The sequence below is a fragment of the Pogona vitticeps genome, chromosome 1 (assembly GCF_051106095.1).
Source record: "Pogona vitticeps strain Pit_001003342236 chromosome 1, PviZW2.1, whole genome shotgun sequence".
Lineage (NCBI taxonomy): Eukaryota > Metazoa > Chordata > Lepidosauria > Squamata > Agamidae > Pogona > Pogona vitticeps.
In genome coordinates, this window is record NC_135783.1 from 155,564,722 (window position 1) to 155,587,003 (window position 22,282).

Consider the following 22,282-nt stretch of genomic DNA (forward strand, 5'->3'; position numbering starts at 1 on the left):
CTGTGGTGGGAGTGACGTTCTGGGGACTTCCACGGATCTTTTGGGGCCCGGCCGGAAACGGAAGGAAGGAGGTGGAGCGAATAGGAGAACAGCTTGCGATTTGCGCGTTGGAGGAACGGAGCGGCCCGGCGTGGGGATTGTCGTCCGTCTCTCTGGTTCTTTGCTGGATCTCCTTTTGGAAAGAGTGTAAGAGCTGCGTTTCTCTCTCTCTCTATTTGCAGGGGGGCGCGCGTGCTCTTTAGTCTCCCTATAGCAGTGGTTTCCAGCCTTGGGTCCCCACAGATGTTCTTGGACTATAACTACCAGAAATCCTGACCACTACAGTGGTGAAGGCTTGTGGGAGTTGCAGTCCAAGAATATCTGGGCACCCAAGACTGGGAACCACTGCTGTAGGACCACTGCACTAATCTGCCATGGAAGCAAAGTGACCCTCAAGGTTTTGCAACAAAGCATCCCTTTGCTTGCCTATGTGCAACAAATGTTCAGGCTGGATTTAGAAAACAAAGAGGCACGAGAGATTTTTGAAGAAGTTCTAACGTTCTTGACAATTCCCAGGTGTGAGTTATGGCTCGAAGCTGGACCAGATCCATCTTGGAGACACTGAGAAGGCTGATGGAAGGCAGGCAGGTGTTCACTGGCCCAGAATGCTGGCCATTCCTTGAAAAGACCCTGACTAGTTATCCAGAGATGGGAGGGAGGGGCATGGGGACAGGTCACCCTAACTCATGGGAGGTGTGGGGAACCACTAGCTTCCGGGAAGCAGCTCTCAGAGAGAGAGAGATGGAGAATTGTGCCTTTGAAGAGCTTCTCCTTAAACAATGTATCTGGCATCTTTGCAATCTTGGAGAGGACTAAGGGGGGGATCTCTCTTATGACCTTCACTTCAGTCCTGGTGCATGAATCATGTGGGCAGGGAGAGAGGACAGTGAAGGGGTCTTTGGGTAAGGTTTATTTCTCAGATATAGCAAAATGGTGCCACTCTCTTCCACTTCTCATAACCCACCTTCACATCATCCCACCAGTTCTTTTAATTTCTCTTACCTTTATTTTTAAAGGAGCAGAAATGGTGGAACAGAAGGTTAGAGTGACGGGCACCTTTCGTTTTGAGTGCGTCCTGTATTGGGGCATGATAAACTTAGTCCTTAACTAAACAGCAACACTTTATACTGCTCCCTCCTCAGTTCACAGGGACAGTTTTTTGGTTAAGTACAGCTTATGTTGATGTTGTGCTTGTTTGATTTGGTTTCTGCTTTTCCTCCAGTTGGTGATTGTGGTGTTTTGATATACAGTAATAGCCCAAATCATATGGGTGTTGTGTAAGGTTTGTGTGATTTGCCACTGTTAATCGTGGTTAATTGACACAGTGCTACAGCACATCTTGGTTGTGTGCCTTCTCATGTACCTGACAAAACAGCTGAGATACACCCTGGCACCTCATCAGTTAGCCATGGCACCTAACATATATTTTATGTCAATACCAATAAGATTTGGGCAAATAGTATATATTCAGCGTATTTCATTTATGTTTCTCACAGTTTTTATACCATTCCTATAGAATAAATTAATATTTACATTATAAATTGATTTTTCCAAGGCTCAATAGCATGTCCATCCTGTTGGTGCTTTATAATCACTAATAATTGGAGTTTTACCTTTTTATTTCTAATTAAAATTTGAAGTGCAACATGATTTTTCATTTTAAACATTTTGGCTGAAATCCTGTTGTGTACTTCCACTGTGTAAATAAATGATGATGATGATGATGATGAAATCACCCAGTGACATTAATATTTAGTTTATTTTAGTTTAAAGCTTCCTATTCCTCCTTTCAAGTTCAGAGTAATTCTTTAATATTGGAAAATGGCCAGTGGGTAGCTGCTGGTTGTTCCCATCTGGCAGTGGAACTGCTGGTGGCGATTCTCAGATATTATATGCTGCTCCACCGTGAGGCTCCCAAAGGCTTCCCCAGGGCAAAAGCGGGAAAGTGTTTTAAATTAAATTGAAATAAATATTAGCATTGGTGACCCACATAGCTGAATGGGTGCACTGGGGTCAGTCACTGGTTTTCTGCCTCACATACAGCACAGAATGAGGGGGAGGATGAAAAAAGAATAACTCTTACAGTATGTTTTGAGAAATAGAAAATAAATGTGCTAAATAATTTGCCTTACTTTCCAGATCATATTGCCAGAAAGTAGAGGATGGATATTCGACCAAACCACACACTTTACATAAACAATGTTAACGACAAAATTAAAAAAGAAGGTATGAAAATAAATTGCTCATTGTTCTGGTAGTCTGAATTGAGAAATGGCATATGTAGACATGTATGCAGTATATTCCTGGTGTTGCAAATATAATTCTGTAATGAGGGATAAATGAGCCAGTGAAAGAAACCATAAGGTAACTAATATAAGAAAATAAATGGACTACTAGTGGTTAGCATTTAACACATCTTTGGATATGAGAGCAGTTTACTCCACATGGTTGACATGTATCTCCCAATTTCTATTTATATGGTGTAAGTGTTTCTTAGCCTGATAGCACTTTTCTGACCTTGAAGACAAGATGGCTTCTTGGAAACCACTAGGTAGAGGTCATATAATTCTCCTTTTGTTTCTCTTAACAGAACTGAAAAGATCTTTATATGCATTGTTTTCACAATTTGGTCATGTAGTGGACATTGTGGCTCTAAAAACAATGAAAATGAGAGGGCAGGCCTTTGTTATATTTAAAGAACTTGGATCATCCACCAATGCCTTAAGACAGTTACAAGGCTTTCCATTTTATGGTAAACCAATGGTAAGTTTTCAATTTTATTGCAAAACACAATAAGAGTACCGTAATGTGGTGAGGATCTTGTGTTGTTTTCTCTGCCCAGAAACAGCAGCTGTATCTTGAAAGCTTCTAGTCTTTACTACATCCTTTAATGTTTCATCCTGTATATAGAAACTATTTTTGTTGTCATGCTACCAAGTCCTGTCATTGCTGTCTCATCATACCTATACATTTGACAGAAACAAAGCGTTTTAATCATCCCCAGTGATTGTATGATAGCAATCTTTTAGAAAATGAATTGCTGAAAGTTAGATTAAGGCAGAAATCCTTTGCCTTTCAAATCATTTTTGTAGCTTTGCAGCCCCCTTCCACAGATTGAATTTCAGGAATACTTTCAAATATCATTTTTTTAATTAAAACATGATGTGGAGCAAGCAGAGAACTCGTTTTAAACCGGGCTCCTAGAAACTTCCAGGAAGTGTGAGTCTCTGTAAAACAAAACATCTTTTTCATTCAAGCCATGTTTTAAGTAAGGCATGCAGTATAAAAATACTTCTGCTGCTCAATTTTGGTAGCAATCAGAATGTGTGAAGCCTTTGGCAGGTTCTGAGAATAAGTACAGTTAGTGCATGGATCCACCAGAATTACCCAACCTGTTCTGTGTACACTTTCCTGACTGGTAAGTTCCACTATATTCAATGGGACTTCTGTATAGATACATAAACGTGCTGTAAGTTTCATTTTTATTGTTATAAACATATTCATTGAAAGGAGAAGCTTTCTCCCTCTGTTTGGATAAAAAAACCTGTGTTTGTTTAATGAAGTGAGTTAAGCAACTGTGAAGAGTGCATTCTCAGTTCCAAAACATATTTATGGCGAATTTCTAGACAACTTTCTGATACCTCAAAGAATTAGAAGTAAAGTTTTAGTCTACTTACGTTTAGATAATATTTTGAAATCCTTATAGATTCTGTGTTTGATATAAGTGAACAGAAATACATGGTGAAACCAAAATAGTTTACAGCTGCTGTTCTCTGTCTTGCCCTTCTCTCTGTCTTTGGTTTGGAGAAGCACATGGGTGCTGTCTAGAGCTGCATGCCATTAGAGGTGGGCAGGTGAGATTAGCTCCCAATGCTTTAAGGATATTGTCATTCTCCAGTAGGGCGTTTTCAAGTGCTGTTCTGCCCAGTAAACATCACAAAAGTGGGCTTAGTTCAGACTAAGAGCCCCTCTAAATTTTGATACACAAGAGGATGCATTCAAGAGTTAAGTGGATATTTGGGGCCTCTATCCATTTTACCTTACCCTTCAGGTTGTTCTCAATCATGTGATGGAAATATGTGCTGAACAGAATTTTCTGTTTTGAACAGCGCATTCAGTATGCAAAAACAGACTCTGATGTCATTTCTAAAATGCGTGGTACGTTTGCTGATAAAGAGAAGAAAAAAGAGAAAAAGAAGACCAAGTCCTTAGAACAGTCTGCCAATGCTGCAAACAAAAAGCCAAATCAGGTGAGCTACACCTGTAAGATCTTCGGTTTAGGCTTTTTGGGAGGTGTGACGGGTTAAGGAAATAAGTCCTCTGAAGCTGATGTTTGCTTATAGCACTATCTAATAGAATAATGATAATGTGAAAGTGCCATCCAGTCAATTCTGACTTATGGCAACCCTCTTCAGGGTGTTCCAGAGAGATGGTGCTCAAAAGTGGTTTGCTCCTCCCTTCTTGTGGGGACATCCTGGAACTGTGCAGCTTGCCCAAGGCCACAGGCTAACTCTACTCACAGGAGGCACAGTGGGGAATCGAACTTCCAACCCCTAGCTCTGCAGCCAGATACCTAAACATACCCATACAACAAATAACCACTGAGTTATGCGGCCAACTATAGCACTACCTAATGATAGGATAATCATGTTGGATGCATACAGAAACAGGTTTTTTTTTGTTTTAAAAAAGTTGTCCTGAACTTTTCAGGTTTTGAACAGTACAGAAAAAAAGCAACACACAATAGCTTTCGGCAAAATTTTATTTGAAAATCTCTCTGTCTTTGAACATTGCAGATAAATTAGTTTGACAGTTACAGCTTTTCTAACATTTTGCTTGATATGCTTGGACAGACCAACATGGCTACCTCTTCTAAAACAGCAATTCTAGTGTTTTACAACTTCATGGATTTGAAGTTAGCAAAAAAAATTCATTTTCCTTGGTCACATCTCTGACCCCTTTGACCACAAGACATGTTACCTGCATAGGAGAAGACTGAGGAAAGAAATCCCCAGATGGGCCTATTTGTTTATTGTTGGGCACTGCTGATGTTGCCAGAAGAAAAGTATTTAAGGAATTCAAGCCTTTAGTTTATTGCACAGAGTTTTGGGGATTTACTTTTCTCAGCATTTTATACTGTCTTCCAACTATTCTGTACGTCTAAAATATGCCATCTTTTTTGCTTAATACAAAATGGTAGAGACGAATACAAGGGGAAGGCCCCTGATACTTTTTGGTAAATTAGAAGCTACCTGATGCTACTTTTTTTCCTCCTAGCTGCAACTTTCCTGAAAGTTACAGTGGTTTGTGCTCTTTATCAATTTAATCCTGTTGCAGTGCAGCTATATACGTCAGCCCTTCTAGTTCTCACTGTGGATCCGGATATATCATGATAACATTTTGCTTTTGCTTTTTGATAGGGAGCAAATCAGAATCCAGCGAATGCCCAAGCCAATTCCTCACAGAATCAGCAGGTAATTCTTCCTGTCATTCTCCTTTTAAGTAACAGGTTTCAGATTGGTGCATTCAGTTTTTTGAAGCAATGTATAATTGAATGCATTTCCTCTTTAAGCAATTTTCCCCCTATACAGCCCACTTTTATAAATGATAAACTAGTAACTGTTTTATTAACATTTGCTTATGGTGATTTTGCTATGTTAAATATTCTCTTTATTACTATGCATAAAAAGAATGAGTGCAAAATGTGCAATAAAAATTTATTGTTCAATTTGTGATTTAGCCCTGACAACATATGAATATCAGTGCAGCACAACCTGAATTTTTATTTATTTATCCACAAAATACTGCTGAACTGACAAAACAGCTGTTCATAGCCTAGGGTAATAATCAGGAGGATGTTTTGCAGGACAGAAGAATGAGAGCATGTGGATACCATGTTTATATTCTAGAGCCCTTCTTAATGGAGAAATCCTTCAGTCTGTAGATTATGCTCAGTGTTACATAACAGCACTGATGTTACCTGTCTGTCATGGGTTTGGAGGGAAAGTTCCATCCTATGGAGAGTGGAAGGCGGGACATCAGGAGGAGGGGCTGTACTGTATAAATATGTGATGCCTGTGTGTGAGAGGGAGATGCTGAGACAGACTGTGAGACACTGGGTTGGGACGAAGCAGCAGCTGGGGAAGAAGAAGCTGTTGTGGGAGTCTGGGTGTCTGACAGGGTACTACTGTGTGTCAGAGTACCAACCTGATAAGTTCAGGTGTCTGTGGGTTAGCCAGAACTGATGGGTTCAGGGTCTGTGCTTTAAGTTAAAGGTTCTAGGTGAACCAAACTGTATGCTTGTGTGTGTGAGAATAAGCCACGTTACTTTATTTTATTCACCTGATTGTTTTATTTACCCTGTTTGTATTTAAAATAAACCTTATTCTTTTGTTGTTTAAAAATCCATCCCTGGTCTGTGTGACTTATTATAGGGAATGGTTGGTGGCAGCTTAGTAACTGTGTGATAGATCCCAGTAGGTCTGGGTTTGTCACATTGATTGGTGTCCAGCGTGTGGGATACGACTGGTCCAGTTGTCCAGCGGTCCAGCAAAGCCTTGGCAAGTGTGCCCAGAGCAAGGGGGGTCTAGTCAGGGACAGTCTGAGGCGCGTAGGTAATCTTCTAGGTGTACCTCACGGGGAGGTGCACTAGTAGAAGAACGTGCCAACTGGGGAGACTTAGATTAAGGTGCTCTGAGGCAGCCTGATTTTGGCGGGAAAACGCTGAGGCAAAACTGCGTAGCAACAGTGAGCTAGCTTGCCAGCTGAGAGGCCCAGCAGAGGGGGGTAGGCTCTGACTCGATACTGTTGCAAATTTAGTGCTGAAGAACAGCAGCAATCTCTAGGAAAGCTGGTTCTGAGGCAAAAAGGAAAAAAGTGGTCGTTTTATTTTGAGGCTTGACTTTTTAAAGCAGCCTGTTCTGAGGGGGGATTATGCCCTTGACTCGAAGCCAGATGGCCGATATGAGTGAGGTGAAAGACCCCCAGATTGACCAAGGTTCTGAGGATGAATTTGGCTCAGTGCAGGGTGACAGCACAGGAGAGCAGAACCCAGAACTTAGAAAAATACTCCTAGCCCAACAGCATGAACTGAGGGTGAGGGAAATGGAAATCAGAAGAAAAGAAAGAGCTGAAATCTGTCAGGCAGAGGCAGATGCCAAGAAAAGGGGAATGGCCATGAGGATAAAAGAGATGGAACTGAAACACCAAATTAGACTGGTACAATTGGAATTGAAGTTCCTAAATAAGTTTATTAACAATTTATCAGGGGAAGAAATGTCAAAGAAGGAAAAGTATGAGGCTCAGGTCAGACAAAGTGAGCAAGATCTTGAAAAATATACTCAGCAAAAAGACATTAAATTAAAAGAAATCAGAGATAAGACTGAAGAAAAAGTAAAAGAGATAAAAGCTAGGGCTGAGGAAGAAATTTTACAGATCAGGGCTGAGTTTGAGGCCAAGCAAAAGGAGCTGGATTTGAGAATAAAAGGGAAAAGCCAGCAAGGGGGAGGGGCCCATGGTGAAGGGAAGCCCTCAGGCATGAAACCAAGCCCTCAGAATTTGGAGGGAAAACCCAAACAAGAGGAGAGAGAATCAAAATACACCAGAAAATGCTATTTCTGTCAGGGAAAGGGTCATCTGATCTCAGAGTGTGAGAAATTGAAGCAGCTAAAAGGAATGGTGCCTCAGAATTCTAGTGGGACCAAGCCAAAAGCTGTGTTCTGTGTCCAGAAAGAGCAAGGCTCAGTGTCACAGAGGGAGCCTGTTGCCATAGCTACTCAGTCTGGAACAGCTACCTCTGCTGATCAGGCTGAGGAAAATGGTCCTCTGGTGGAGGTAAAGCGCTGCTTGCTGATAAAAACAGATTCTCAGTTGTTTGAGACAGCAGGGGTGGACGTAGGAATACTTGACCGTCAGTATAGGGGGCTGCGGGACACTTGTTCCCAGGTAACCCTGTGCCATCCAGATATCATCCCTAGGGAGTTTATAATCCCAAATGAGAGCATGAAGGTGGCAGGGATTGAGGGGCAGGTAATCTCTCTGCCAGTAGCTGAGGTACCTGTCCACTTTCAAGGCTGGAGGGGAGATTGGCGGATAGCGATTTCATCGACTCTGCCAGCAGCCGTGCTCGTGGGAAATGACCTGGCTGAACATGTGAAACGGGTGCTAGTGATTACACGCTCACAAGCCACCACAGAGACAGTTCAGGGGGGTAATGATGAGCCAGAGACGGAAGCAGAGGGGAGTTCAGAAGCTGTGGTGGAAACCTTAACCACAGACAGCAGATTTGGACAGGAGCAAAAGGCAGACGCCACTCTCCAAAAGTGTGTTGAACAGGTGACTGGCGCCCAGCTAACACCTGAAACCCCAGTGAGATTTCTGGAGAAAAAGGGGGTTTTATATAGAGAAACCCTGAGGGATATCTCAAAAGGGGGAGATGGGATCACAAGTCAGCTGGTGGTACCTGAAAAGTATCGCCCCATGATCTTGCAAAGGGGTTACTCTGACATGTTGGCTGCACACTTAGGGGTGAGAGGGCCCCTGGATTTGATCAAGCAAGATTGGGAGCAGATCACCCAGGATGACCCACAAGACGTTGTGACTTACATAGACACCTTGATGAATGACCTAAGGCGAAATCTAGAGCTGGCAGCAGAAAACCTGCAAGCTCAGAAGGTCAGACAGAAAACATGGTATGACCACAAAGCTAGAGAGAGGCACTTTGACCCAGGGGAGGAAGTGCTTTGGCTTAGGCCCTGCAGAGAGAACAAACTGCAGCTCAAATGGGCAGGACCATATAGGGTCATTTCCAAGATGTCAGACCTGAACTACCTAATAGAGCAGGAGGAGAACCAAGCAAGGAGGGTGGTTCATGTGAATGCCCTAAAACCCTACTACAGAGGGGAACAGAGGGTTTTATTCGCGATAAAAGCAGCTGAGAGTGAGGAAGCTGAATTACCCTTCTGGGAGGGTAGAGGGGAAGTAAAATACAACCCAGAGGAGGTAAAGATCAGTCCTGCACTCACCCAAGACCAGCAGCAAGAACTAAAAATGCTGCTTAGTAAATATCAACAGGTATTTTCCAACAAGCCGGGGATAGTGAAGGGAGTGATGCATCGGATCCACACAGGGGATGCACCCCCGCAGGCAGTATCCCCATACCGAGTAACGGGACCCTATAGGGACAAGGTGTGGAAGGAGCTGGACGAGATGCTGAGGGAGAACATAATCGTCCCCTCTTCTAGTCCTTGGTCCTCTCCAATAGTCCTTGTGGACAAGCCTGATGGGAGCATTAGGTTTTGTGTTGATTACAGGAAATTAAACCGTGTAACCACTCCTGATGCCTACCCAATGCCCAGGCTAGACAACCTGATTGAAACCATAGGGGGTTGTCGGTTCATCTCATCATTGGACCTGGTAAAGGGATATTGGCAATTAAGAATTGATCCCAGGGATCAAGAAAAAACTGCCTTTTGCAGCCCTTTTGGTCTCTATGAATTTCGAGTCCTGAGCTTTGGTCTCAGAAATGCACCAGCCACATTCCAAAGGCTGATGGACCAGACCTTGGCAGGGCTCAGTGACTTTACAGTGGCCTACATTGATGACATAGGGATCTTCAGTAATACCTGGGAAGATCACCTGATACACCTGGAGTTAGTGCTGCAGAGGTTAAGTGCAGCAGGGCTAACAGTAAAGGCCAGCAAGTGTCAGCTGGGTAGCCCAGAAATAAAATACTTAGGTCACATGGTAGGGGGAGGAATGATAAAACCCCTGGAGGCCAAAATAGAAGCTGTTCGAGATTGGCCTAGACCCACCACCAAGAGAAAAGTCAAATCATTTCTTGGGTTGGTGGGCTACTACAGAAAGTTCATCCCGAGGTTTAGCGAGATTGCGGCTCCGCTGACCGATCTGACGAAGAAGACGGCTGATGACCGCATCCCGTGGACCAGCGACTGTGAGGCGGCGTTCCAGAGGTTGAAGGAGGCGTTAATCAACTATCCTGTCCTGCGTGCTCCAGACTTCGACCGGGAGTTTATCATCTACACCGACGCGTCTAACAGCGGGGTAGGAGCAGTTCTGTGCCAGGAGGATGAGAATGGTGACCAGCATCCAGTGTCCTACCTGAGTAGGAAACTTCAAAAAGGTGAGAGACATTTGGCAACCGTGGAGAAGGAGTGTTTGGCCATAGTCTACGCGATCCAGAAGGCCAAGCCTTACATCTGGGGAAGACATTTTATTCTGTGTACTGACCATTCACCATTGCAATGGTTAAAGACGATGAAAACCCACAATAGCAAACTTATGAGGTGGGCTTTAAACCTACAGGACTATGACTTTGAAGTGAAGGTGGTCAGAGGGTCAGTGAACTGTGTTGCTGACGCCTTATCAAGAAGACCTGAAGAATGAAGACGGCGAAAGAACATGGACTATATGTGTATATAATGTTGACAAAAAGTAAAATGTACCTGGTTTTTTTTTTTGAATTTGGTTTGTATAAATAAAGGTAAATTGATGTAATGTATATGGTAAAATGTTTAAATGCTTATTTGCTATGGTTTAACTTAGAGTGTAAGGGTAAGTAAGTATAATATGGTATGTATAACTGTTTTTGTGTATTTTATACAGGTTGTTTTTTGGTGAAAAGCACCTTAGCTTTCCCCCTACAAAACAACTTATAAAGAGGGGAGGTGTTACATAACAGCACTGATGTTACCTGTCTGTCATGGGTTTGGAGGGAAAGTTCCATCCTATGGAGAGTGGAAGGCGGGACATCAGGAGGAGGGGCTGTACTGTATAAATATGTGATGCCTGTGTGTGAGAGGGAGATGCTGAGACAGACTGTGAGACACTGGGTTGGGACGAAGCAGCAGCTGGGGAAGAAGAAGCTGTTGTGGGAGTCTGGGTGTCTGACAGGGTACTACTGTGTGTCAGAGTACCAACCTGATAAGTTCAGGTGTCTGTGGGTTAGCCAGAACTGATGGGTTCAGGGTCTGTGCTTTAAGTTAAAGGTTCTAGGTGAACCAAACTGTATGCTTGTGTGTGTGAGAATAAGCCACGTTACTTTATTTTATTCACCTGATTGTTTTATTTACCCTGTTTGTATTTAAAATAAACCTTATTCTTTTGTTGTTTAAAAATCCATCCCTGGTCTGTGTGACTTATTATAGGGAATGGTTGGTGGCAGCTTAGTAACTGTGTGATAGATCCCAGTAGGTCTGGGTTTGTCACACTCAGTTCCTTGACTGATCTAGAAATTTGAGGGGCACGGGACCATTTGGGGGCTGTTTGTACAGTTTCCAGTGCTATTCGTTTATCTAGGAGAGAAGTAGCAGCATTTTGGGACAGCAGTACCTATAAATACTCATAGTGGCTTTGTAAAAGTTTATATATATGAAACAAAGTTGTTTTTGTTCTCTTGTTCATTGTTTTGTTGCAGGTGCCTGATAATCCACCAAACTATATACTTTTCCTCAACAATTTGCCAGAAGAGACAAATGAAATGATGTTGTCAATGCTGTTTAATCAGTAAGTTCCTCTACAAATGTATATGATCTGTTCCCAGTAACATGTCAAATAAGATTCTGTACATTTTTTACTTGGGAGTGTGACTCAGTGGAACCTAGCTACATATTAAGCTCACAGGATTGGGTAGTTGTGATTTACTCACAAAACACAGTGAAATAATGTAGTATCCTGACCTTCTGTCACTTGTGGTGGCTTCTTGTGCTATTAATTGTATGCTTTTGTGCTAGAATAGAAGTATGGGAATTGGGAGAAAGCAGGACCCATCATTTGAATTAGTTTGCTGATAATTCCCGGGTCCTAATTCACATGGGAGTCTCCAGAAATGTAGTTAGTCTCTCTCTTTAGATGTGTTGTCCTCTGTGTGTTGGAGGGCAATGGAAGGGCAAGAGATAGAGCACCCTGTCTCCTCGTGTGTGCTGAGCACCATGAAGGACACCGTAATAGAGCTCTGGAGCTTTTTCTGTTCTGCTATTTATTTAATTTTTTGTATTAAACTGTTACTCTTAAATTAAGCTTGGCGAGTTCATGTTTATATTGAAGCTTCAGTAATCAGAAACAGCAGCGCTCACATTGAAATGTTATAATTCAAGGCAGATTTTTTAAAAATAATCTAGAAAATATGCAAAGCATAAATGATAAGTTTATTACTGTATCTTAATTAGTGGCTGAGAGGAGCCATTGCTCAATAGTAGAGCCCATATAGACTGTATACAAAATGTCTCTCATTCACTGTCTGTCATCTTCAGGTGGAACAGGGAAGGAACCTTTCCAGAAAGGCTGGAGAGGTGTTGACAGTATTGGGCTAAATTGAGGGTGAGCAAAATGTGCTGCCTAGCGCTTCATATACCCCAATATTTTAGTTTATTTTTAAAACCAGTTCCTCAAAACATTTTTTTCTTTCATGTTTAAAAATAAAGCCGCCTAGGGTTTTTTAATTTTTTTTATATATATATATATATATATATATATATATATATATATATATATATATATATATATATATATATATATATATATATATATATATATATATATATATATATATTTATTTATTTATTTATTTATTTATTTATATTTATATTTATATTTATATTTATATTTATATTTATATTTATATTTATTTATTACATAACATTTATTAATTTAAAAAACCCTAGGAGGCTTTATTTTTAAACAAGAAAGAAAGAAGAATGTTATGAGGAGCTCTGCAGCCCACCAAGGTCCTAGGGTGGCATATGTGACTCTTGTATCTCTGGACATTGCCCACACGTTGAGTGGATGAATTGATGTCTGACTTGGTATATTGCAGCTTCTTGTGTTTTTAAGAAAGAGCATTGTGCTAACTTAAATCAACAGGAAGGCCTGGAAGCATTGGAAAATTCCATTATGTGAATTGTGTTTTGTTGAATTGAAATTCATTGAAAAATAGTTCAACACATTAATCAAGAAGGTTTTGTTTTTAACCAACAGCCTCAGGTTTGTGATTCCACTGTTTGATGTGCTTTATTTTTCTGCTGTGTTGTAAATAAACTCCTCCTTCTGGCACATTTCACTTGGCCAGATTATGAATTCTGAGGCAAAGAACTGTAAGAAAAGCTCCGTAACTTGTAAGTGATAGATTTCTAATACAAGATCATATCCTTTCCCTTTCCAGGTTCCCTGGTTTCAAAGAAGTCCGTCTGGTGCCCGGCAGACATGACATTGCATTTGTGGAGTTTGAAAATGAAGGACAGGCAGGAGCTGCTCGGGATGCTCTCCAAGGATTTAAGATTACTCCCTCACATGCCATGAAGATCACTTATGCCAAGAAGTGACGGGAGTAAATGAGACTCCTGCAAGGACTTGCTCACATTTTTTCTTACTCAAACATGCTGCAAGGTTTTCTTCTTTTGTCAGATAAAAGTGTTGTTCCTTGTATTTGAAGAAAGCAACTTGTGCAAGGATTTTGCCTACGTTGGCGTAATGATAACTGCTCACACTGAACGTTGTTAAATGTTGTTGATGGGCTTAGGTCTGTTTTATATGCTTTGACCTTAGGTTCTTCACAGTGAAAAGTTTACAGAAAGTTGTTTCTTGAGAAATAAAACTACATTTTGTTTCTTAAAATGGAGACTTTAAGGTAGTGTCTCTTTTTTTGGTTCCCAGTTATTTGTGTTTTTTTGCCATTTAGGAATTAACTAGGAATTGGATGTATATGGAGATGTGACTGATTTATAAAGCATTCTCATCCCCTGCAAAGCTATTCTTTGAAGTGAACACTCGTCTTGCCTCATCTAGTCGTTTAGTCGTGTTCAACTCTTCGTGACCCCATGGACCAGAGCACGCCAGGCCCTCCTATCTTCCACTGCCTCCCGTAGTTGTGTCAAATTCATCTTGGCTGCTTCGTTGACACTGCCCAACCATCTCATCCTCTGTCGTCCCCTTCTCCTCTTGCTGTCACACTTTCCCAACATCAAGGTCTTTTCCAAGGAGTCTTCTCATGAGGTGGCCAAAGTACTGGAGCCTCAGCTTCAGGATCTGTCCTTCCAGTGAGCACTCAGGGTTGATTTCCTTTAGAACGGATAGGTTTGTTCTCCTTGCAGTCCAGGAGACTCTCAAGAGCCTCCCCCAGCACCACAATTCAAAGGCATCAATTCTTCGGCAGTCTGCTCTCTTTATGTTCCAGCTCTCACTCCCATACATCACTATAGGAAAAACCATAGCTTTGACTATTCGGACTTTTGTTGGCAAGATGATGTCTCTGCTTTTTAAGATGCTGTCAAGGTTTGTCATTGCTTTCCTCCCAAGAAGCAGGCGTCTTTTAATTTCGTGGCTGCTGTCTCCATCTGCAGTGATTATGGAGCCCAAGAAAGTAAAATCTGTCACTGCCTCCATATCTTCCCCTTCTATTTCCCAGGAGGTGATGGGACCAGTGGCCATGATCTTAGTTTTTTTGATGTTGAGTTTCAGACCGTTTTTTGTGCTCTCTTTCACCCTCATTACAACGTTCTTTAATTCCTCCTCAGTTTCTGCCATCAGAGTGGTATCATCTGCATATCGGAGGTTGTTGATATTTCTTCCAGCAATCGTAATTCCGTCTTGGGATTACTCCAGTCCAGCCTTCTGCATGATGTATTCTGCATATAAGTTAAATAAGCAGGGAGACAATATAAAGCCTTGTCGTACTCCTTTCCCAATTTTGAACCAATCAGTTGTTCCATATCCAATCCTAACTGTTGCTTCCTGTCCAGAAAAATATCTACTCTTCTGGAACTCTCTGGCTTTCTCCATAATCCAACGCATGTTAGCAATTTGGTCTCTAGTTCCTCCGCCCCTTCGGAATCCAGCTTGTACTTCTGGGAGTTCTCTGTCCACATACTGCTGATACCTACCATGGAAGATTACCATGGAAGATTTTGAGCATAACCTTGCTAGCGTGTGAAATGAGTGCAATTGTACAGTAGTTGGAGCATTCTTTGGCACTGCCCTTCTTTAGGATTGGGATGTAGACTGATTTTTTCCAGTCCTCTGACCACTGTTGAGTTTTCCAAACTTGCTGGCATATTGAATGTAGCACCTTAACAGCATCATCTTTTAAGATTTTAAATAGTTCAACTGGATTGCCATCACCTCCACTGGCCTTGTTGTTAGCCAGGCTTTCTAAGGCCCAATTGACTTCACTCTCCAGGATGTCTGGCTCAAGCTCAGCAACCATACTATCTGGGTTGTCCGGGATATCCAAATCTTTCTGATATAATTCCTCTGTGTATTCTTGCCACCTCTTCTTGATGTCTTCTGCTTCTATTAGGTCCCTCCCATTTTTGTCCTTTATCATGTCCATCTTTGCACAAAATGTTCCTCTAATATCTCCAATTTTCCTGAACAGATTTCTGGTTTTTCCTTTTCTGTTATTTTCCTCTATTTCTTTGCATTGTTCATTTAAGAAGGCCCTCTTGTCTCTCCTTGCTATTCTTTGGAAGTCTGCATTCAATTTTCTGTAACTTTCCCTATCTCCCTTGCATTTTGTTTCCCTTCTCTGCTATTTGTAAGGCCTCGTTGGACAGCCACTTTGCTTTCTTGCATTTCCTTTTCTTTAGGATGGTTTTTGTTGCTGCCTCCTGTACAATGTTACAAGTCTCTATCCAAAGTTCTTCAGGCATTCTGTCCACCAAATCTAGTTCCTTAAATCTGTTCTTTACTTCCACTGTGTATTTATAAGGGATTTGGTTTAGATTATACCTGAGTAGCCCAGTGGTTTTTCCTACTCTCTTCGGTTTAAGCTTGAATTTTACTGTGAGAAGCTGATGATTGGAGCCGCAGTCAGCTCCAGGTCTTGTTTTTGCTGACTGTATAGAGCTTCTCCATCTTTGGCTGCAGAGAATATAGTCAATCTGATTTCGATATTGCCCATCTGGTGATTTCCATGTATAGAGTCGCCTCTTGTGTTGTTGAAAAAGAGTGTTTGTGATGACCAGCTTGTTCTCTTGACAAAACTCTATTAGCCTTTGCCCTGCTTCGTTCTGAACTCCAAGGCCAAACTTCCCTGTTGTTCCTTTTATTTCTTGGCTCCCTACTTTAGCATTCCAGTCCCCTAGAATGAGAAGAACATCTTTCTTTGGTGTCAGTTCTAGAAGGTGTTGTAAATCTTCATAAAATTGTTCAATTTCAGTCTCCTCAGCAATGGTGGTTGGTGCATAAACTTGGATTATTGTGATGTTGAAAGGTCTGCCTTGGATTCGTATTGACATCATTCTATCGTTTTTGAGATTATATCCCATTACAGCTTTTCTCACTCTTTTGTTGACTATGAGGGCTACTCCTTTCCTTCTATGGGATTCTTGCCCACAATAGTAGATATGATAATCATCTGAATTGAATCCACCCATTCCTGTCCATTTTAGTTCACTGATGCCCAGGATGTCGATGTTTATTCTTGCCATCTCCTGCAAGATGTGAACACTAGTGATGCCAAATACCAATATTTGGTGTGTGGCCTTCATTTACTGCTAGCAGAAAATGCAGCAGCTAAAATAACAGGTGAGAATCATGTCAACAAATATCCTAAGGCTGTGGCCTCTTAAAAAGACTCCTCCAAATTTTGGTAGTGGTTATGTTTCTGAATGTTGGTGAGAGGCAGAGAAGGATCAATTTGAGCAGGCAGATTTTGGCAGTGTAATTCACTACTGAAATTTGCAGAGAGGGATGTGTGTATGTGAATAGCCCATAGGAGGTTTTAGAGCAGGGATGGTGAACCTTTTTGAGCCTGAGTGCCCAAAGTACAACACAAAATCAACTTATCTATTTCAAAGTGCCAATATTGCAATTAAAACCTGAATGCTGGGGCTTTACTTTAGAAAAAACTACTGCTCCTGTACTGCAAGGGTTAAATGCTTGGTTTCCCCCCCCCCCCCCCCCATGGGCGGTATTAAATAAATACTGGTCGTCCAGTCCCCCATTGGGCTAGACCAATTATGGTCACCATTGCACCCCTCCACACAGTCGGAACCCCATATCTGTGGGGGATTGGTTACAAGCCCCCCACGGATGCTGAAAACTGGATAATAGTGAACACTATAATAATAACTAGCATGGTAAAAGAGCAAAATCCAAGAGTATGTATTTTCACCTATATCAACCAAGGGAGCCAGAGACCATGCTATGTATTCTTCAAAAATAACAATACCTAGTATGGTCTCAGGCTTCCTGTAGTGGCCAGTTTCGGTAAATACATTGTGAAAATACCTATTTCTAGTTTCTTTTTCTTTTTCTTTTAGTGTTTTTCAGAATTTCAGACTATGGATGAGTGAAACTGGATACTGATCTAGCTGATACAGGGGTCTTACTGTATGTCCAGCCTGAGAGAAATGGATGTCTACCCAAATGTCTGCAGTACTTTTGCAGCAATGTGCTCAGTGCTGAAAAGGAGACAGAAAGGAAGCACTTTCTATTTATAGACATTTTAACTGGAATCCTATTGGTATTTGTATAAGATGTGAGTAACTTGCCATGCAGCCTGATTGATGAAGTGCTGGGGTACATCCTGGTTGCACAAATCAGACACATGACCAGGCAAGTGACCCAGACACTCCTTGGCACCTTTCAATTAGCCAGGGCACGTTACTCGAACCTTATGCAAACACCAGTATGCAAGCACCTACGTATAATAGGTGCCAGGCATCCATAACCAAAGGCCACCTAAGGCTAATCATGGTACCAGCAATGGAGAATGTGACTTAGTTCAGAGGCTGGCAGCAAGTCTGTCATGCAGGAAGTTGTAGGTTCAGCTCGACAGCCACGCTTCAAAAGGTGCTGGAAAAAGGATTTTACAAGAACAAACACCCCACTAAAAACAGTAAACAAAAGCTACACCAAAAAGCGTTCAAAGCAATAAGGCACAACAGTCCATTCAAGATCCCAACCCAGGCAGCCAGTCCATAAGGGAAAGCTTGCCTGAAGAGGAACGTCTTTGCTGGCTTGTGGAAGGGCAGCAAAGATGAGGCAAATCTGCCTTCCAGTGGGAGGGAGTTCCAAAGGCTGGGAGAGTCTTTGAAACACAGCTGCATCTTTGATAGTGCAGAGATGGTGTTAAAATACTGGTATGTGTTTCAAACACTTAGGGTTTTTTTCTTAATGGGCTCCTTATAATATCTTTTTCATGGCAAGGGCAAGAAAAAAAATGTCCAAAAAAAAGGCAAAAATAAACCCCCCAAAAGGGTCAAAGGCTGTATTGTGTGACTGTGCTCATCCTTATTCATTTATTATTTTCATTTCCCCCCCAGCTCAGGGCTTAGGAAAGTTCCTTTTGGTGCAAATGCTGGAAGATAACTTTTTGGAGCACCAGCCTAGAATCCTGTCAGAAGGCCAACATGGGGAGATTTAACAATCAGAGAGACTGGTGACAGGGGAATTCATTTATAGGCCACTAATTAAAAAATCATGCAAAATGCAAGCTTTTGTGGGTTAATCTCATGAGCAGAGGGACTGTTGATATCATCTTCAGGACTCAGCCAATCCCAGGGGTGCTGCCTTGGGAACCCAACTCCTGGGTCTTTGTGACATCACAGGGGCCCCACCTCTCTGCTGGCAGATAAAAGGGGCTTGCTGGGCAGGGCAGGAGACCAGAAGGGAGGCCAGTGGCCAGAGGGCAGTCCAGCAGAAAGAGCCTCAGCAGCTGCAGGAGACCCAGCCATTCTGCCCAAGGCAAGATCTCTCACGAAAGCAGGTGAACTTGCTTAGTGGGCTTGCGAGTTAACAGCTCGAGGCTGGCAGAGATCCGTGGCTTGAATCTGGCTGCTGGACCGGGGAGAAGTCGTGGATGTTGGCAGACAGAAGTGGTGGAATCTTCCTGCGGAAGCTGGCTGAGGCTGCAAGGCAGAAGCCAGCAATCGTTGGTGTGTGTGTGAATGGCTGGTGGAGTGAAGGTGTGCATGTGTCAGCTGGTGTGTGTGTGTGAATGTGTGTGTGAATGGACTGGCTGGCATTCCGTGGGGATGTCGCTGGGGCATATGTGTGACCTAAGTATTTGGGAGCTGGTGGAGGCTGGCTTCAGAAGCAGAATGGAAGAGATGAACAGGTGGAAGCCAATGGATGTTGGCAGGCGGAACTTCAGGATGAAGTTGCGAGGACATGGGTCAGTGGATACGCCTGAGTTGAAGCCGGTTGACGGCAGTGGACAAGCTCACCCCTTAGTTGCTTTTCTCTCTCTCCCTTTCTCTCTTGCAGGGCCCGAAGCGTCCTCTTCCCCACAGGGATGCAAGGGACCAGAAGGCAGGCATCCTGCTGGAGCTGAACCAGGCCATTGTCTCTGCTGAGGATACTCATTTTGCCTCTTTTCCAAAACCAATAAAATAATTTTTCCAGAATGGTTTTGAAGTGTTGTCTTGTTTGTCAGGGGCTATCACATGATTATCTTCCCCATCCCCTCATTATATCTGGGGCCCAATGTCTGGGGTGGTTCTTTGTGAAGTCATGGTGTGGGGCCTTGTGATGTCACAGGAACTGGGAACATAATATTTCTCCATGCATGTGTGAGGGAGTGAGTAGGCATTGTGGGTTCCCTGTCTGAGCTCCTAAGCAAGTATATTATGTGTCATGTTGGACAGACACAGGAAGCCAGTGAGCCCTGGTGCCATTTGGAGAGGGTTGGAGTTGGGTACCCAAACACTATGGCCACCCCGTAACAATAAACGAGACTCGCTCCTTCCCTTCCACCACTGCTCCTCACATTTGTTTGCCTGGCCTGGAGATTCAGGGGAGCCCAGCCATTTCCTGGCACAGCAGTTCATTCTCTGAGACCTGGAAAGCATCTTCATCAACAACACCATAAGCACTCCATGGACAGCTCCTTGCAGAGTACAAGTGGGGAGAAAATATGCCACTTCAAAGAAGCTTCCAGTCCAACCTCTCACACCAGTGCCACAACTGAGGAAATGGAGATGGGCAAAGATTTGGAGATGAGCATATATTAAAATTCATGTGGATCCATGCCATGGACAGATGGCAAAAATACACTGGCACTGCAAAATCTGCTGCTTGAGGGCAGTGACTGCCTCTGAGTGCCTAAGGAACAAAATTGGTCTCTGAATGTGTTCAAGCTGCCCACCACTGAGGGTGACTTCACAGGGGTGTAAATTGTAAACTGCACCATGCAGGTCTAAGAACAACTTCACAGGTGTCCAATTTGTTGCCAGGAGCAATTAAAAGGATTTTGTTTTTGCCTAACTAGTTTACAAACTGAAGAACTGCTTCCCTACTTATGAATTTGCCCATTAACTTGAGGTCTTCATTTGAAGCTTTACTCAGTGTTTTGTATAGGGAGGCTAGGTTGGAGTGTATTCCATACCATGCTTTTTTTCAATTGCAGCCATTTGATTCTCAACCACTAGAAAGAGGTGAGATTGTTTGGTTAGTATTGGAAGATGTACTTTTCTCTGTCTAGTAAATAAGATAAATGTGCGTCAAATGCTAATGGGCTACTCAACCCAATAACTTATCCTCACACTGAAATACTGATTCCATCTAAATCCAGTACCATCTATGTTCTGGTGCATTATGTTTGAGTCCCTCCCTTTTGCACTTGATTATGCATCCCATGATGCTTAACTTCTCCCTTTGAGGGAAAATGGAAGGACAATAAGCTGATATGAAAAGGTTCTAAAATTTGAAAATGGTTCATTAATTTGTGTAGAAGGGGTGCTGCCCATAGAGGGAGCTCCTAAAGTCAACATAAGCTACTGCTTATCGGTGGTCAGACTTATTACTAGCCACTGCCAAGCCCATGCAGAAACATCTGCCCCAGGAAAAGTCTTAGATATGGACAATTGCATCAACTGCCAGAGACTAGAGGAGGCTTCTATGAACCAGTCTATATCATCACCACCACCATAGCCACACCATTATCATTTTTTTAATCTCCTGCTTATTTATAAATACAGTGATTGGCAAAGTACAGCAAAAAATACAATCATAAAAGGTATTTTGCATTAGACATGGAAGCTACACACAAAGTTAGCATGAAAACAAGGCAGGGCTATAAAATATTTATTTTAATAAATGTTTCTCTTTAAAACTGTACAACCCACTTGAGGCTTGAGACGCAAGGACAGCTCCAACATGAAGCAGGACAAATTCTCATGAAGCTTAATCAAACTCCAGTTTGAAGGGTTTCTGAGACTCCTTCAATGCACTTTTTCTTTCTTTCTGTAGATTGACTGTAAAGTGCTTTGGGAACCAATCATAGCTGAAAAGCAGGCCTTAACTGTAATAATGTTGATTTAAAACCACCCTTCCTTCCATCCACAAATGTTCCAGTGGAGGCAATTGTTGCTAGAGCAGGAGCCACCGCTTCCACTGAGGCCCTACAACTCTTTCACCCTTGTCATTACATTTCCTACGTAGGCTTTCTAACTGTTTGGAGCAATACTTTTTTAGGGGTTAGAAGTGGGCATTGGTGAAAGTATCCCCCCCCCTTTGTATCATTGGTTTTACCTCATGGGGTTGATGGAATCTCTGATTCAACCCAATAAATAGCCTGCTGAATAAAAAGGCTGTATGCTTGACTCAAATTATATAATGAAAGGATGGGCCACAGTGGACTTTTAGTTCCTTTCTCTAATCCATTGCCAGCCCCAGCTAGCTATGTTGGTTAGGACTGATGGCAGTTACAGACCCCAAACGACTTCTCACTCCGTTACACATAGTACCTACATTTTCAGTGAGAGCCGACATGGAGTAGTGGACAGAGTGTTGGGCTAGACCTAAGATGACCTGGGTTGATATTCCTACTTAGACATGGAAAGTCAGTGGGTGTGTGTGTGGCTATGGTAAAATGACTCTTCAAATGTCTCACATACTTCAAAAATGCTCTTAGGACCACTATAAGCTAGGGGTGACTTGATGGCACAGAACAGCCGCCACTTGAGATGTGGGTATTCGTATACAAATCCCCCACACAGTTGCACTTAGCGAGGGTCTGGTCCCTGTGGCCAGACCATCCACTCACATCTCCTGTGGTGATGGCCCCACTCATCCTTACAATTGCACCCATAGTACTGCTCTCTTCCCACTTGTTCAGCTGGCCACTCAGCAGCTGTGCACGGAGACTCGTCTTCCCTCCCTCTGCCTGGAATGGCCAGCTGAGTGAGTGGAAAGAGAGCGGAACTCTGGGCACAATTGTAAGGATGAGCGGGACTAACACCGCAGGAAGCGTGAGTGGATGGTCGCGCCCCAGGGACTGGACCCT

General features: G+C 42.6%; 1 protein-coding gene across 3 annotated transcripts; it reads left to right on the forward strand.

Moving 5' to 3' along the window:
* The first annotated feature begins 13 nt into the window (after positions 1-13).
* Positions 14-13,672, forward strand: SNRPB2 (small nuclear ribonucleoprotein polypeptide B2). 3 transcript variants are annotated; one of them, XM_073003492.2, is made up of 7 exons: positions 14-186; positions 2,179-2,265; positions 2,630-2,802; positions 4,149-4,289; positions 5,460-5,513; positions 11,474-11,562; positions 13,217-13,672. In XM_073003492.2, exons 2-7 carry the CDS (start codon positions 2,202-2,204, stop codon positions 13,374-13,376), a joined length of 681 nt encoding a protein of 226 aa, XP_072859593.1. In that variant the 5' UTR covers positions 14-186; positions 2,179-2,201; the 3' UTR covers positions 13,377-13,672. The 3 variants fall into 3 exon arrangements, with proteins under 3 accessions (XP_072859593.1, XP_078247172.1, XP_078247209.1); XM_078391046.1 differs by lacking the exon at positions 14-186 and adding an exon at positions 965-1,201; XM_078391083.1 differs by lacking the exon at positions 14-186 and adding an exon at positions 1,061-1,078.
* Positions 13,673-22,282: the final 8,610 nt, after the last annotated feature.